Source organism: Charadrius vociferus, unplaced genomic scaffold (assembly GCF_000708025.1).
Source record: "Charadrius vociferus isolate BGI_N301 unplaced genomic scaffold, ASM70802v2 scaffold63, whole genome shotgun sequence".
Taxonomy (NCBI): Eukaryota; Metazoa; Chordata; class Aves; order Charadriiformes; family Charadriidae; genus Charadrius; species Charadrius vociferus.
In genome coordinates, this window is record NW_009647579.1 from 1,068,698 (window position 1) to 1,084,542 (window position 15,845).

The window sequence follows — 15,845 nt, forward strand, 5'->3', positions numbered from 1 at the left end:
TACCCCTCACCCATTAAATGAACCTCTCATAATTTATTCAGGTCCCTTCTACATCACCACTAGCGCCCTCTCACTGCACTGTCTTCTCCAGTCCTTTCGTATGACTAAGTTTTCTCTGCCTTTCCTCAGTGAGGACACAGAATTATCTTCCCTGTAACCATTCTCTGATTCTGACGACACTTAGAGATTTAACCACTGGCAAAAGTGACAGTGTTCAAACGTAAATGGCGGGGAAGGAAAGCAGTCAATAACCTCAACCAAAGAACATGACAAAAATTATTCACTCTGATAAGAAAAGAAGCCACCAAAAGATTATATAAAAACTTCCTTATCACTGAGAACACATGAAATAATTACACCTTTCTAAAACTTGAGTATTATTTTAGTTTGTTTGCTGCGTTTACACTTTTGTATGAGTTCAGTGACATTAACTAGAAGTAGCAATCTTTGAGTGACTGAAATAAATACTTTTCCATTCCAGGAGGTAACAGTGGGTAAGAAATCAGCCTACTAAAGCGTCTGCTTTCAAAACCCAGTTCTAAATGCCAACCTCAACCCACCAGAGGACAAAAACTACCTTCTGTACCGATACGTCTGATCAAATGGGGAAGAGCTAACCATTATGTTACACATCAAAAATTAGTTAAATGCCAAATACATCTAAGAAAACAGTAAAGTACTTGTTTGTAAATAAAAGCTACATTCATTGACTATAATATTTAGTATGAATTCTTTACTGAGCTTTCTTAAATAAGTCTATTCAGAGCACTGCAAAGCATTCTTATGGCCAAAGAAACTTCCTCTGTTTAGGACATTTCACTCTCAGCTTTGGATTACCTGCCACAATCTCTGTGTCCATCCAAACAAGTTCACTTTGCACTCACCAACATATCACTTTACTTATTTCAAATAAAAATTAATGTATTGATCAGGACACCAACTTACCAGTATTTGCTTGAAAATACGTGGATGTAGTATACGTTGTTCAATACTTTGCTTACATATATATACATATATATGCAAAAAACAATAGTAAATTGCATCTGTTGCTATTACATATGTAAACCTCAATATATGTGTGTGTGTGAAGACACGTACCCACACGCGTATGCATCCACATACTAAAATGTACAAACATAGGCACGTATATGAATATGCACAAACATTTCAAACGCAGACATTACACTTTAACTGTGCATAAACAATATGCAGGGAAGAGGAGGAGAAGTTGCACTCTATGTTAGGAAGAATCTTGAGCGTATAGAAGACAACTACAGTTATTATGGAAGCTCTGTCGAATGCCTCTGGGTCAAGATTAGAGGGGTCGTCCCCAAGAGGATCTTTACAGTGGGCATCTGCTACCAACCTCCAAGCCAAGACAAAAAAGCCAACAAAGCATTATGTGGGTCACTTAAGCAAGCTTTGGGTCAAGAGAACCTGGTTCTTATGGGTGACTTCAATTACCCAGACATTTGTTGGAAAAACAATAAAGCAGCTCACGTGTCATCCATCAAGTTCCTGGAAGGCATAGAGGACTGCTTCTTCATACAAATGTTAGATGTGCCAACGAGGAACAAGTCACTGCTGGACTTGCTACTCACTGACCAAGAAAACCTGCTTTGTAGTATCTCGGTTAGTGATAGCCTTGGCTGCACTGATCACAATATTGTGGAGTCTGGGATCTTGCTGAGCATGCTGAAAGTAAGTACAAAGACAAAGGTTTTAGATTTTAGAAGAGCAAACTTCAGCTTGCTCAGAGCTCAGCTGGGAGGGATTCCACAGGAAGCTTCCATAGAGGATAAAGGAGTTTTTCAAGAATGCTCTCCTGGAAGCACAAAAATAGTTTATCCCTCTTAAAGGTAAGGGAAGCAGGCAGAGCAAGAGACCCTCTTGACTTAACTGCGAGCTTCTGAGTCTGCTCAAAACCAGAAGAGAACCATACCAATGGTGGAAAAGCTGAAAATACCTGTTGAGAACTACAAGGGCATTGCCAGGGTGTGCAGGGATGCAGTTAGAAAAGCAAAGGCTCAGCTAAAATCGAAACTGTCCAGAGATGTCAAAAACTACAAGAAAGGATTCTTCAGGCAAATAAACAACAAGCAGAAACAGAAGGAAAATATTGGCCTGCTGTTAAACAGCAGAGGTGAATAAGTCACTGACAACACTGAAAACACAGAGGTTCTCAACACTTTCTTCACCTCTGTCTTCACCAGCACTGTTGGGCCCCAGGTCTTTGGAACAAAAATCCAGGCTGACACAAACACAGACCCACCGCTAGTGAAGGAAGAGTTGGTATGTGAACTATTACGAGAGCTTGACCCCTACAAATCAATGGGCCCTGACAACATCCACCCAAGGGTGTAAAGAGAACTGGCTGCTGTCATTGCAAGGCCACTCTCCATAATCTTTGAGAAGTCATGGAGATCAGTGGACACCCCAGAAGTCCATAAGAAAGCTAACGTCAGTCCCATCTACAAGAAGGGCTTAAAGGAGGATCCAGGAAATTATTGGCCCATCAGTCATACTTCAATCCCTGAGAAAATTACCAAACAAGTGCTCCTGGGGGCTGTCACAAGTCAAATGAAGCACATGATTGGGAAAAGCCAGCACAGATCCACCAGCGGCAAATTGTGCTTGACAAACCTGATCACCTTCTACAACAAAACGACCTGCTTGGTTGATGAGGGGCAAGCGGTGGACATTGTCTACCTGGATTTCTCCAAGGCTTTTGACACTGCTCCCCACAGCCTCCTCCTAGAGAAACTGATGCGTTACAGCCTAGACAAGTGGTCTGTGTGGTGGGTGGCAAATGGCTGACAGGCTGCACCCAAAGGGTGGTAGTAAATAGCTCCTTTTCAAACTGGCAACCTGCCACAAGTGGGGTCCCCCAGGGATTGATACTGGCCCTAACACTGTTTAATGTCTTCAGAAGTTAACTGGATGATTGGATCAAGCGCACCCTGATGAACTTTGCTGATGACACCAAACTGAGTGGGGAAGTGGACACTTCGGAAGGGAGAGGCACCTTGCAGGAAGACCTGCATAGGCAGGAAGAGTGGGCTGACACAAGAAGTGTAAGGTCTGGCACCTGGAAAAACATAATCCAGGAGTGCAGCACAGGCTGGGATCTACCTGGTTGGGGAGCAGCTCTGTGGAAAGTGACCTGGGGGTCCTGGTGGACAAGCAGCTCAATATGAGTGAACAGCGTGCTGCTGTGGCAAAGCAAGCCAATAGGATGCTGGGTTGCATCTACAAGGGCATCACCAGCAGAGATAAAGTAGTCATTATCCCACTATACTCCACGCTTGTCAGGCCACACCTGGAATACTGTGTTCAGTTTTGGTTCCCACTATGCAAAAAAGATGCGGACAGGCTGGAGAGGGTCCAGAGGAGGGCCACAAAGATGATCAAAGAACTGGGAAGCCTGCCATGATAGGAAAGGCTGAGAGAATCCGGTTTGTTCAGCCTTAAGAAAAGAACCCTTAGGGGAAACCTTATCACCACATTCCAGTATTTAAAGGGTGACTACAAAGAAGATGGAGACTCCCTTTTTACATGGAAAAGACAAGGGGTAATGGGGTACCAGTTACTCCAGGGAAGTTCGTGAAAAATTTTCCTCTTGTCTCCAAGGAGAACAATCAGCCATTGGAATAATCTCCTCAGTGAAGTGGTTGATTACCCAGTATTGGACACTTTTAAGATTCAGCTGGACAAAGTGCTGGGCCATCTTGTCTAGACTGTGCTTTTGCCCAGAAAGGTTGGATCAGACAATCCCTGAGGTCCCTTCCAATCTGCTATTTTATGATTCTATGAATATCATCCTAATAGCATATGAAAGCAGCTTGAAGACTGGTGTAAAAATCATTGGTGGAAAAAAAAAAAATCCATTTCTCTTTGTTGCAACTGTTTGTTAAATGTAAATGTTGATATTCTACTCGTTGGAAGAACGTTTGTCTGCATGTGGAATTTCATGATAAAAAGCTTTAAAGTCCCAGGTTTCTCTAGATAAACCCCACTGGCTTACTGATGCATGAATGCACTGAAATTGAATTACTGTACAACAGCAATTACTTTTCACAGTACAGTTATAATGAGAATCAGCTTCACAATGAACACCAGGTAGCTACAGCAGGAAAAGTTAATAAAAAGAAATATCTTTTATTTGCATTTTCCGCTGCAGCAATGGTAGTTGCCTTAAAGAAAAATAATCCTTAACACTTCATTCGCCATCTTACAAGTAAATCAACAACCCTTTTTACAGGATTCTCCTTACTTGCAAAGAAACACTAATCAAAATAGAAATTTAACTGCTTAGTTCAAGTTTTAATAGTGGCTTTTTGAATATTCCCCAACAACTTGTCTTTCTTTTTGCTATCCTTTTAACTTCCCTCTATCTTCTGTTGATTTTTTCCTATTACACCGTTTACGAGGAAATGTAAAAGTACCAAATGAGTAAGTTTTAATTCCACCACTTTTTCGCTATCAGGTTTGTTGCAGTAGTCATTCGTTCCTGAGCATTATGTCATCGTGCTCTATCCTCTTCAGTTTCAAATGAGCGGAGTCACTAAAGTATCAGAAAAACTTCTAAAAAATAACTTCAAAAAAAAAAAATCACAGATAACTTTAAATTAAGACTGATCAAGCACATTTCCTATGAATGAAATCACTTAAAGTCCAGGAAAAGCAACTGAAACAATACCACAAGGGACAGCGGACTACGCAAGGTTCTCAAAGGGATTATTTGGGTTTGGCTGTAAAATTAAACCCATTGCTGAACACCAAAGGAACCATTTCCATTTATCCCACCTTATGGGCAGTAAGGTTTTTCCCAAGTCGAATGTCACAGTCTTAAAGGAAAATGGATACATCTACGTTTGTCACAGCTAGGTACAAAGCATCAGCGACATCGAATCAAAACTACACTTCAGTGGGTTTAACTTAAATTATGTCACAAATATTTAAAAATAAAACCTGAAGTTGTCTCTCTGAAATTCGATCAAGTAGGGCACTATTAGGAAGGAAATGGTTAAAAGGAATATCCTGAACTGACAGAAATCTAAGGTAAACAGTGAACACTGGGGCCGGGGGGAGGGGGAACTGCTCACAGGGGTTTCCATCAGTAAGTGGATGACAAAAGGTTATATAATTGGTTTAGCACTTTCAGTTTTCCATTTATTTTATGTATCTGACAGCACAAAAATAGGACATTCTGTGATAGGATAATTGCATACTGAAGGGTAATTCAAACAGGGGATGAATATGATAAAAATCACACTGAACCAACTAATCACTATGAAAAGTGATGAGACAGAAAAGATAAAAATTCAACCAGACTATAAAGGGGGAGGAGGGAGAAAAGAGTTCAGATGTGATTAGTAGCTTCGAACAAGTTAATGTGTTTGAAAGCATAAAGCAAAACAAAAAACCTGAAGGCCTTCTCTATTTCTGTATTTCCAGGTCTTTCTTCTTGGCCTTTTCTACAAATGAAATATTTTATATACTGTGGCTTTCTGAATAGTTGTCACAGATTGTTACATCTGCAAGAACCCGAAAAATGTATGTCGATCAAAATGTTTTATCTTAAAAGTATTTTAAATTAAACTGTGGATTTTGATGTCTACCTGAAGCTAATTCAATGAGCAGTGTCGGGTAACAATTTGGGGTAACATTGGAACATTTTTTGAGCGCTTGAATTTGAACCCTTGCAAATGTACCTTGCAATTTGAACCTTGCAAATTTGAGCCCTCTGAATTCTCGGTTTCAGTGGTCTTTGTACAAATTTCTCCATCGAAGCTTATGTCAAAATTCTATTACTTTAGAGGCAAGGTGACGCAGTATTACTTTGTCTCAGCGTGGAGCAGTGGTCTTACATCCATATGAGCTTTGTAACTCCTATCTCACCTCTCCAGAGGTGAGGAGAAAAGTGGCTATGATGCACCAAAGATGGAACTTGTGCAAAACCTGCACTGTACCAAAGGATTTTGTACTTACCAGAACATAAAAGGTCACTTACTGCATATCTAGCAACCACATTATGTGATTATGCAAAAAAAAATAACTTTCTTGAAAGGTACACTAAACAGATCATTTTTTAAAACAAGTGACCCTGTCCAAACCAAGCTTCTAGCTTCCTTTCCAAAGATGAAAACCTTCCAAAGAAGGCTTTGGATTTCAGTCAGTTTTTCCACCACTAAAACCCTTTCACACAATACTATACACATAGTTAAGCTTCACAGAATTGGGGCTTATTTTCAACTCAGAACACGGTGGCCTATACCAGAACTATATGTTTTTCCACCTTAGGCAAAAATGCCATCTGTATGAAGAGACCAAAACAGTTCTAAACACCCACAAATATTAGAAAACATTCACTACAAAGCTCTAATTGAGAGACAAACTGCTCTTCCCCAAGAGCACTCCACACTGATAGAACAGAGCTCCGCTCTCGTGTGCAGCTTGCTGGGCACTCCTCGCTCTAAACAAGTGCTGCTCCAAGAATGGGTTTTTCACGTTGTTATGATCTCAGGGCAGCAGTTTTCTCTACTAAGGAACAAGGAAATCAACCTCCCCCAGAGTCAATATTCTGCAGTCTTCTAGAAGCTGTTGCACACATCTTAAAGTGCAGTTTTTCTCCGAGAAAACAGACTGTAAAAATAGCATTGCGGGGTTCCATGTTTATTGTCTTTCTCTGCTTCCCTGCCAAGTGTGCTCAGTTTGCAAGCTGAAATATGTTTTACTTTGCTGCCAGCCCAGAAAATTCAGCTTCTAAAACATAGCCAAATTCCTTCCTCCCTTTTGCACCATAACAAAAAATAAATGGCTGAAGGCAAAATTGTATGTACAGTTATACAAATGGAATCTCTCTCCTTGGGCGACGCCTGAAGCTCTGCAGTTGAGGCACAAAGACCTTCAAATTCAATTGAGCCGACAAATCTAGCTGAAATAGAGTAGCTGGTGGTAAACAGAATCACCATCACATCCTGTTAGTCTGTTGATATAGGTGATGTAACAGGAACTACTGTTACAGACAGTCACCTAAATTTCTAGCAAAGAATAACGCAAAATAAAAGCTACAGCAGGAAGACCTGTTATTCTTTAGGACATGCATGTTACAATGAACTCCTATTCAATTCAGAAAACACAGAAGTTAGAACTTTTTCTTTTTTTATGGTAAATCTAATCTAATAGGATGTCAAAGCTACTACAAAAGAAGGACTGGAAATAGAGATTAAAAAAAAACCCAAACCTACAGATGTACAGAAGGCTCAGTGTAGTTATTTGATGATCACTAATAAATTGCCTTTAGAGTGCTTTAGTACTTACCACAATTAGAGGAATTTTGGATTTAGTCCTATTTGAGGCATCTGCATCTTCTTCTAGATTTGAACTAAAGGAGAGTTACTGAACTCAGAAGATACCCTGCAATACTATCTTTATAATAGTGAGCAGTGAAATTAAGTAGTTTTGGTTTGACATTTTGAAATCTAACATTTTAATGCACAAACATATATAGTTATGTTTTACTGAACACAAGTGATACCTTACAAACTCATATGTGAAACGGTTAGTCCAAACCTAGCTACACTCTCATGAATTTATTTAACAATATATATCTCTATAAAAAAATAATTTATATCCATTTTCTTGAATACTGATCCTGAAATACCTCTGAACGCTTTAGCATTTCCACTTTAGCACCTTCAGTCACTAGGTACAGCCTTCAGAGTAGAGCCTAAATTATACACTTAGTTTTACATCACAGAATGAAATAGCAGACTGATCTGCTGCTTACCCGTACAGCTTCAGACTTTTTATGAAACATTTCTTCCATATTCTTTGCTAACTTTTTCACAAGCTGAAGGCCATCAATTTCTTCTATTGCAACATCCTTCTCATATTCTTTGTATTTCTGGAAGAACAAAAAACAAAAAAAGAATTAGGGAAAAGTTTTCACGGTGAACCAGCTGAAATTTTGACAACTAATTATGAGTTTCATATTACACTTTTCCTGACATTCTTCATTTATTTGATGTTTATTTGTGTGGCAGAACACTGCTTTGTGCCAAGATGCTGTCACAGGGATAGAACAACTGGGTTAGAACCAGAACTCCGTTAAGAAAATATAATAGAAATATTTATCTCATGCACTGTAGGAAAACGATAATTCCCCTTCACACCATTTAAATTACCCCTCCCCGCAACTGAACAACAGCCAAAAAAAAGTAGTAAAAAAACCTTCAGTTCCCATCCAAAAATCATTTAATACCAGTGATGTGCTTGGCAATCCACAGTGCCTTAGCAACCCAGAATCCTCCTCCTCCTCAGTTCAACTTGTAGATGTCTGTTTCACAAGCTTTATACAAAACCTACATTATGAATGCTTATACTACAAGCTTATCTAGACATTCTTAACTTTCCATGCAAAGAAAACCCTAAATAAACTGCATAAACATGAGCCTTTATCTGAAAGCACGCCTGAAAGTATCCTTTTTACAATATGGATGAGCATTAGCTTATGGTCTCTTTTCAAAACGTGAATAACACTCAGACTGACTAAGCACTAAAAATATATTCAAAACTGGTTTTATCCTCTATTTTCTACATTTTTTCATTGTTAGTGTTTACAATGAAGCTTGTAAAAGTATAATAGACAAAAAAAGCATAATATTCTGTGGCATCAATCTTCAAAACATTTAGTACTGAGAATATTCCTCTTTTCCATGTCATTCCACTGTAGCCTGTAGCCTAAGAAGTGATGGATTTCAGTTTAATTAGCATTTGCTTATCTATATTTATCAAATAAATATTTCTCTATTTATTTATCAATGATGAGTTGTGACGAACTCGCCATTTCCTGTTACCAAAGCCTTAACCTATTCACATAATTGTACCTCCATGATACTGAAAAGCATACCTGGTTTCTGCCAGCTTTAGTCCTACGTGCAAAAAACATCTTCCAAACCTCTAATGCTGACTCTTAGTGCAACCCACAGCACAATACTTGAGTCAATAAAATAAGCAGGTATTATTAAAAAGATTTATCAATAAAACTTGCCTATAGAATTACAATTATCTCCAAACCTTATGCAACTCCAGAGAGAGAAGAAAGAATAACAGCATCAAAAACAGGGGCTCAAAGCACTTCGATGAACACTAAAATGATCAAAACAGGGAACAAGTCAGGACCAGTCATGTCCTGGCTGGTGATGGAAGGACGGACTCTATTGTAAGTGAATGCTTGCGCATATTGTACGCATTTCTCCTGACAAAACCAATTTTCAAGGCAAAGTGACACTTTGAACTTGCTTTAATCTTTATACTTCTCTGTAAAAACTTGTGTGGATGTTTTGATAGGCAAATAATATTTGATAAAACATCATTTGCAGACAATGTCATAAGAAGGTTAAAATGTACAAAGTTGCCAGTAAATATGTAGGACACTAGACTTTTTATATTCTGTAGTTTTCCCATTTCAGTAATAATTTCAGCTTTTTCCACACTATTTCCAGTTATGAGGCTCTATTCTAGATGAGATTTTAATATCAGTCCAAGTAATCTAAAAAACCTCAAGCAGACCACCTGCATTTTTCTCCCTGGAGGCAGGAGGGAAGATTTGGTATTTTCCTCCTCTTGCTCTGCATTTATATGCCATAAGCAGAGTTCCAATTTCAACCCTGCAAGTCCATCTATGCCATTACTAAAGTCACTACTCTCCAATCTGAAAAAATAAATTTAGGATGGCACAGTTACTTGTCTAAAATAGATTATTTTTAATGTATTTACTGGAGAAAATACAAGAACACAGTAGACAGAGATAAATGTTATTCTAACAAATACTAACTGTGATAAAATGTAGTAAATTAAAAGTAAATTGAAAACATTCCCAGTTAATTAATGATGTCAAAGTCTGTTCACATCCCATAAGATTCAAAGCTTTGAAGAATTTAAAACAAATGAAACAAAATGCAGTGTCATGAACAACTATCATATTTATTATGTCAACAGATGAAGTACAAATTTGAATCACTTATTTCAAGCTGCACAGATCATGTTCAACATATGAAGTTGTGATAAAAATGGTTCCCTTCAGACTTGACCTTTGAGTTCTTAGAAAGTATTCTAAAATGCATCACTTCAAGAGACTGTTTTCAGGTCATCAGATTTATTGATTTAAGCTTTGCCATCAAGTGAAGAAAACCAGGAGATTATTCACTGCATTTGTCTGAAAACTGAGTGGTACAGTTGAAGCTGACAAATTTTCTAGGCACAGAGAATCATACCATATAGTCTATTAGGTTACTGTGAGAACATATTAAAAAGTCACCCTTCTCAGTTTTGAGTAGCTGGTGCTTTTGAAAATTAATGATAACTTGCACTCAAAATAGATGGGATTTAACTGAGAAGTTATGATTTTATAATAACGCTCATTCATAATACATAAATTCATTTTTCCTAATTTAAATGCCAAAGTTCCAACATTAAAAAAAAGAGCAGGAAACAGAAGATCTTCTTTAAGTTCTGTTTGAAAAGACCACACATCTGGCATGGTGCACGTCCAGTCAATTGTTGGAAATCTAGTTTGTTGCAAATGTTTTTGAAGGAGTATTTACTTGATCTGCAAGACCTTGGCAACCAAGAGGCTTACATAATAAGTGGTTTACATAATATGTATTTTATATTCAGTATTTCGTTGCCATAAAAATACCTCTATTATTTTTCCAGCCATTAGTGGAAGGTTCCAAAACAGGAGAAATTATGTGGTTGGAAAAAACACCAGCTGTTTATAGTATCCTTGTGCTCTAGTGATTGTGTCTGGAGGGAAGAGGTGCCAGATTAATCTGTGCGTGTCTATGCACTTCCTCTCAGTACTCAATGTGCACGAAGCTGGGAATTTAGATTCAATCTAGAAAGCGGTTGATTTTATAATGATAATCAATGCCAGAAACCTGAATCACGGCAGATAGTGAAAAAACAAAGACACAATAAAACTGTGACAAAGGACGTCATTAATAACGGATTCTCTTCCTTTCACTGCAGAGGCTGTCTGACCTTCAGGCTCTCATCATTTCCCCACCACTAGATTTTACATATTAAATTGGTTTTTAATTCAAATAAATTAGCTAAAAAAGTGAAGACCTAGTTCCTTCAAAATAAATTTGAAATAGTTCTTAAAGGAAATGATTTATTTTCTTTTAATGTAATCTTGAGAAAACAGCAGTGTGCCACTAGGGTTGCAATTAGGCAAAACGCTATCACAGACAGTGGTGAAAAAACCCCAGCTTCTGGGCCAGGCTGGCCTTTCTATTCCAGACTTGCAAACTACCTTGCAGTACTGCTACTCCCAATGGCTCTTCCAAGTGATGCCTTAAATATAGCCATTTCCCTCCACTGTAAAAAATACGAAGTTGACAATAAAGGTATTTTGGCTTGTTTAAAAAAAAATAATAAAAAGATGAAAGCCTTGATTTTATTTTTTTTTTTAATACTCTATAAACATATTCCAGTAAGAGATACTGAAAAGTTATCATCAACATTTGTAACATACCCAGTAATACATTTGTACTGTTATTAAAATGAAAGAAAACATCCTTAATTTTGCTATAAATAATTCACTTGCATAACAAAAGGGTATGAAAAGTTAGGCACAGCTGGATATTTCTTTAGATAAGTGGATTTCCAATTGTCTAGAAGATCAAGCAGATAGAAATTCTGATTTGCTGAATTATAAAAAAATACTTGAAATGCTGATTCTTTCTGCTTGCAAAAATCAGCATTTGGTAAGAAGACAAGAACATTTATCATTTGAGAAAGCACACAAAAATACATTATTTCTTCACTATCTGTTTTGCCAGATCATTTCACATAAGCACCAGGGAAAGACAGACAGTACTTCACTGTCACAAGTTTTAATGCTGTTCATGGATTTAGGCGTGGGGTTTTTTCCTTGCATGGTAACTGATCATCAAGAAACAACATACCAGAAAGCAATCTATAAAAGACTCAAGTCTGAAGCATTTAATGCAATCCAAATATTTGGCACTGAAACATCAACACACACAACACAACAACAAAACAAAACAAACAAACAAACAAAAAAAAAACCCAAAAAACCCAAAACACCAAACACAAACAACCAGCAACAAAAACAGAAAAAAACCCCAACCAACACACAAAACCAAACAAACACCACACACAAAAAGAAATAAAAATAGAGAAAACCACCAACGCCAAAACCCACTCAGTTTGAGTGACCAAGGCAGGGAAAGAAATAGCCTCTTGAAGCAAGACAACTTCAGAAAGATGCCATGTCAGCTACAGTTTGAATTTTTAATTTTTTCTCCAAAGAGAAGCATGATCTTTGTGTTCCTGTTTGTATTTGTATCTACTTGTACCAACTCTTATCAAAATCAAGATAGTTGCCTTTACACTTTATATAAAAATATTTCAGGTTACTTTCAAGTGTGTAAATGGTCTTTAGTATCAGTTTTCAACAAGTCTGTGGGTGCTTTGTACATGCGCAGAACAATACAACCATTTATGTTCTTCCCACTCCCCGGGATATTCAGAGCCAGTAAACATCATTATCACCCAGATGAAAGAAATTTATTTATTCAACAGGAATATTATAATAATCCTTTAAATGTAATCTTTCAATTTGTGTTGCGTATTAGGAACTGATGTATTCCTCAGAGGTGTATTCAGAGCTATAGTTTTCATAGTTCTACATACTTCACAAATGTTGCTATTTGGGAGTGGTTTTGTCACATACATGTTAAATATATATATGCATCTATACAGTCTTTGGTTTATAATAAAAAAGTAGAACAGCATACAAATGAAAGATGAATTATCTATGCAATCTGTCCATTGTATCGATGAAAGAAAATAAGAGTATGTTTACTCCATGCCATTTGCAAAAGAAAAAAAAAATCCCCCAAAACCCAAACCAAAACACCACTTTCAGATGTCCAAGTGCAACATAAAATGAGATTACTGAAACACACACTTTTGATTAAATCACCAACTTTTGATTTCAATTAATATCTACTGCCCAGTAGAAAGGCTGTGCTCGGCATTGCTTGCACTGTTCAAACTTGCTTCAGACACTGCCATGTAAGTCCTAACAGTGACTCCCTCAGGCGCAGAAGTGATGGTTTGAACCGCCACATGAGTTAATTGGCCCATTGGAAACATTTTAGTTCTATATTTAAGATGTCCTGACAATCAAATGTAATCAATGAATGAGTCTGCAAGGCTGCAAAAAGCTTACAGCCAATACAATTTGCAGCTCTTAACGTGGTTTCTTTAGTTACAGTCAAACACTACGTCAGTCTTAAACAGTTGTGTCTCAGTCAGTTCTTAACCCCTAAACCCATGGCTTTCTTCACCAATGTTGACTTTTCTACCCAAAGTAACCTTGAAATTTTAGGTCCAGTTCTTCTAGAGTGTAGGGATCAGAATGTTGATAATATACTACCTTTCAGGCATCAATTAAAAATATTTTTCTTTCACTAATTATTCCTCATTGCAATCTAAAAAATAAAGCTCACATTCATTTTTTTATGCTCTTCTCATTGCATAATTTTTTTACTTATGTTCTTAATACTGCTGCACAAAATTTAAAACAAATGGCATTTAGTCAGGGTGCTTTAAAACACCCGCTCCTTTTTACACTTTGTAGGGTTTGTTTTTTTCAAATTGTAACCCCATACATAAATTTTATGTGGAGCAAACTGACAATGCAGTCACATTAGGTGCTGCCTTACACCATTAACGGTTCTTTTGAAATTAAAGGAACTATGCACAGAGCGAGGTTTTCCACTATTACCAATATACAGCTCTGAGCTTCTGAATCAAAACTAAGAATATAAAATGCTCTTGATGTGGAAAACCTATCACAGCATTTTATAAGACAGTATTATTTTAAAACAATATCCACATTCAAATTGATGGGACACAAACTGTGAAAGTTCAAATCTTATGTGGCTTGAGCTCCTGTGGTGCTCTGCACATGAGAGGTGGTAGAGTAATTCCTAGCAGAAGATTTAAAAATATACAGCACAGCCTCCAAATGCTTCATCAGAAGTGAGGGGTCGCTAATTACATATGCACTGTTGGAATAAACCTGAATTTGAAGCCAAATAAAAAGCAGCCTCCAGAATTACATGTGCATGTGAGTGGGAGACCAAGATTTTCCACTGAGCAGAAGGGTACTCAGATGGCACTACCACAGCAGAGATATCAAATACAGATGGTGCACTCCTCTGATAGACTCATCTGTGAATCTCTCCTTAGTAAAAGATTTTGTATTTTCCCATTATTCACATTGACCCTATGGTGGTGTGTGGTTTTTTTTTTAAACTAGAGTGCCACCATTATGCTTTTATTACCTGGTCCTTAGTCTAAAATGCATTCAGTGGAGCAACTTTAGGGGCCTTAACAAAATAAGCAATATTAAGAGTTGGTTTTATTTTGTTGTTGAAGGCTGGTGAACATTTATAAGCAAAACTATTTTATTTCAGATTTGGTATAGAATTTTTCATTGACAGAGCTCCGAAGACTTTATAAAAGGAGTATCTATGATAATCTCCATTCTGTACATGAGGATATTGAGATATAGATAAATTCAGTGACATGCCCAATGTCACACAACAGTTCATAACTACACAGAGACAAGCTCTCTTGGTTACTCTTCCACTGCCCTGCCCAATAGACGACAGATAACTTAAGTTCAGGCTGATCTGTATGGAAAGATGAGTCACAACGGCATATTTCTCCTCACCTTGACATTAGAGAACTCCTTGATAATTGGCAGTTTGTGTTACACCACATTACACACTCCTATTAACCTTTACTGAACCTCTTTGTGTTGATGAAATCCATCAGCAGTGACCAGCGTGATGGCACACTCATTCTTTTCTGCAGAGAAATTTTTATTCACTTCATCAAATGACTCCAAGGAGCTCTACATTAGCCTGTCACATTTGACCCTTGCCACACATGGGTGTCTCAGGAACTCCTGCTCTCTCCTAATCCCATTTAGCTACTTCATAAAATACACTTTGAAATGCAAAATATTGAAATACTGGTTGCATATATTACTATGTTTAGCTACTCAGAGCTGTACCTGGTATATTATAGCCAAACATCAGCTGTCCTGGGAAATTTGTTATCATCAGCAGACTTGACAAGGATAGTTACTGCTTTCCTTACAAAATAATTCACACCCAATGTAAGTATCTTACCATCAATGCAAGGGCACTATACCGCCAGCGTATTTAATCTTTACAAAGATATTTACTTCTGATCTATTTTTACCTCATTGCTACATGCAAGTGCTACAAAACCAAATCAACTAAAGCATTAAGCGGAATAGTAATCAAAACAAAACTAACCCAATGCCTGACTTGGCCATATTCCTCTGCCATGTCTGTGAAGTGTGTCCACACAAGATACATCCTCAAACCTTTGCACAACTAGATATGTACAGATATATCACATAAACAGCAGTAATGGGAAGAGTCTTGAATATATATCTGGGTAAAACAGCTGACCTAGTGTGGAAAGATACAAGCTCTAATACCTCTAAAATACAGAATGTATTTCTCATCACAAATAAAATTTAAAAGCAGCAGTCATACTGATGATGCATAAATTATAATATTCTCTAATAAATAAAAAGACAAGGAAACACACTCCAGGAGTTTCAAATGTTTGCTCTCCACGATTAATTCAGTATTTCAATTTTTAATTGAAGAAGTTAATAAGCCTCCACCCAAACAACCACCACCAAAAATAGGTGATCCAAACAATCCAGTTAGCAGATCTAATTCTAAGCAGTCGAA

At 37.4% G+C, this 15,845-nt stretch overlaps 1 protein-coding gene across 1 annotated transcript in view; it reads right to left on the reverse strand.

Moving 5' to 3' along the window:
• Positions 1-15,845, reverse strand: part of CACNA2D3 (calcium channel, voltage-dependent, alpha 2/delta subunit 3) — a 459,453-nt gene that overhangs the window by 353,591 nt on the left and 90,017 nt on the right. The window contains exon 3 of the mRNA XM_009880928.1: positions 7,793-7,909. Coding sequence (XP_009879230.1) covers positions 7,793-7,909 — 117 coding nt within the window. The remainder of the gene's footprint in view (positions 1-7,792; positions 7,910-15,845) is intronic.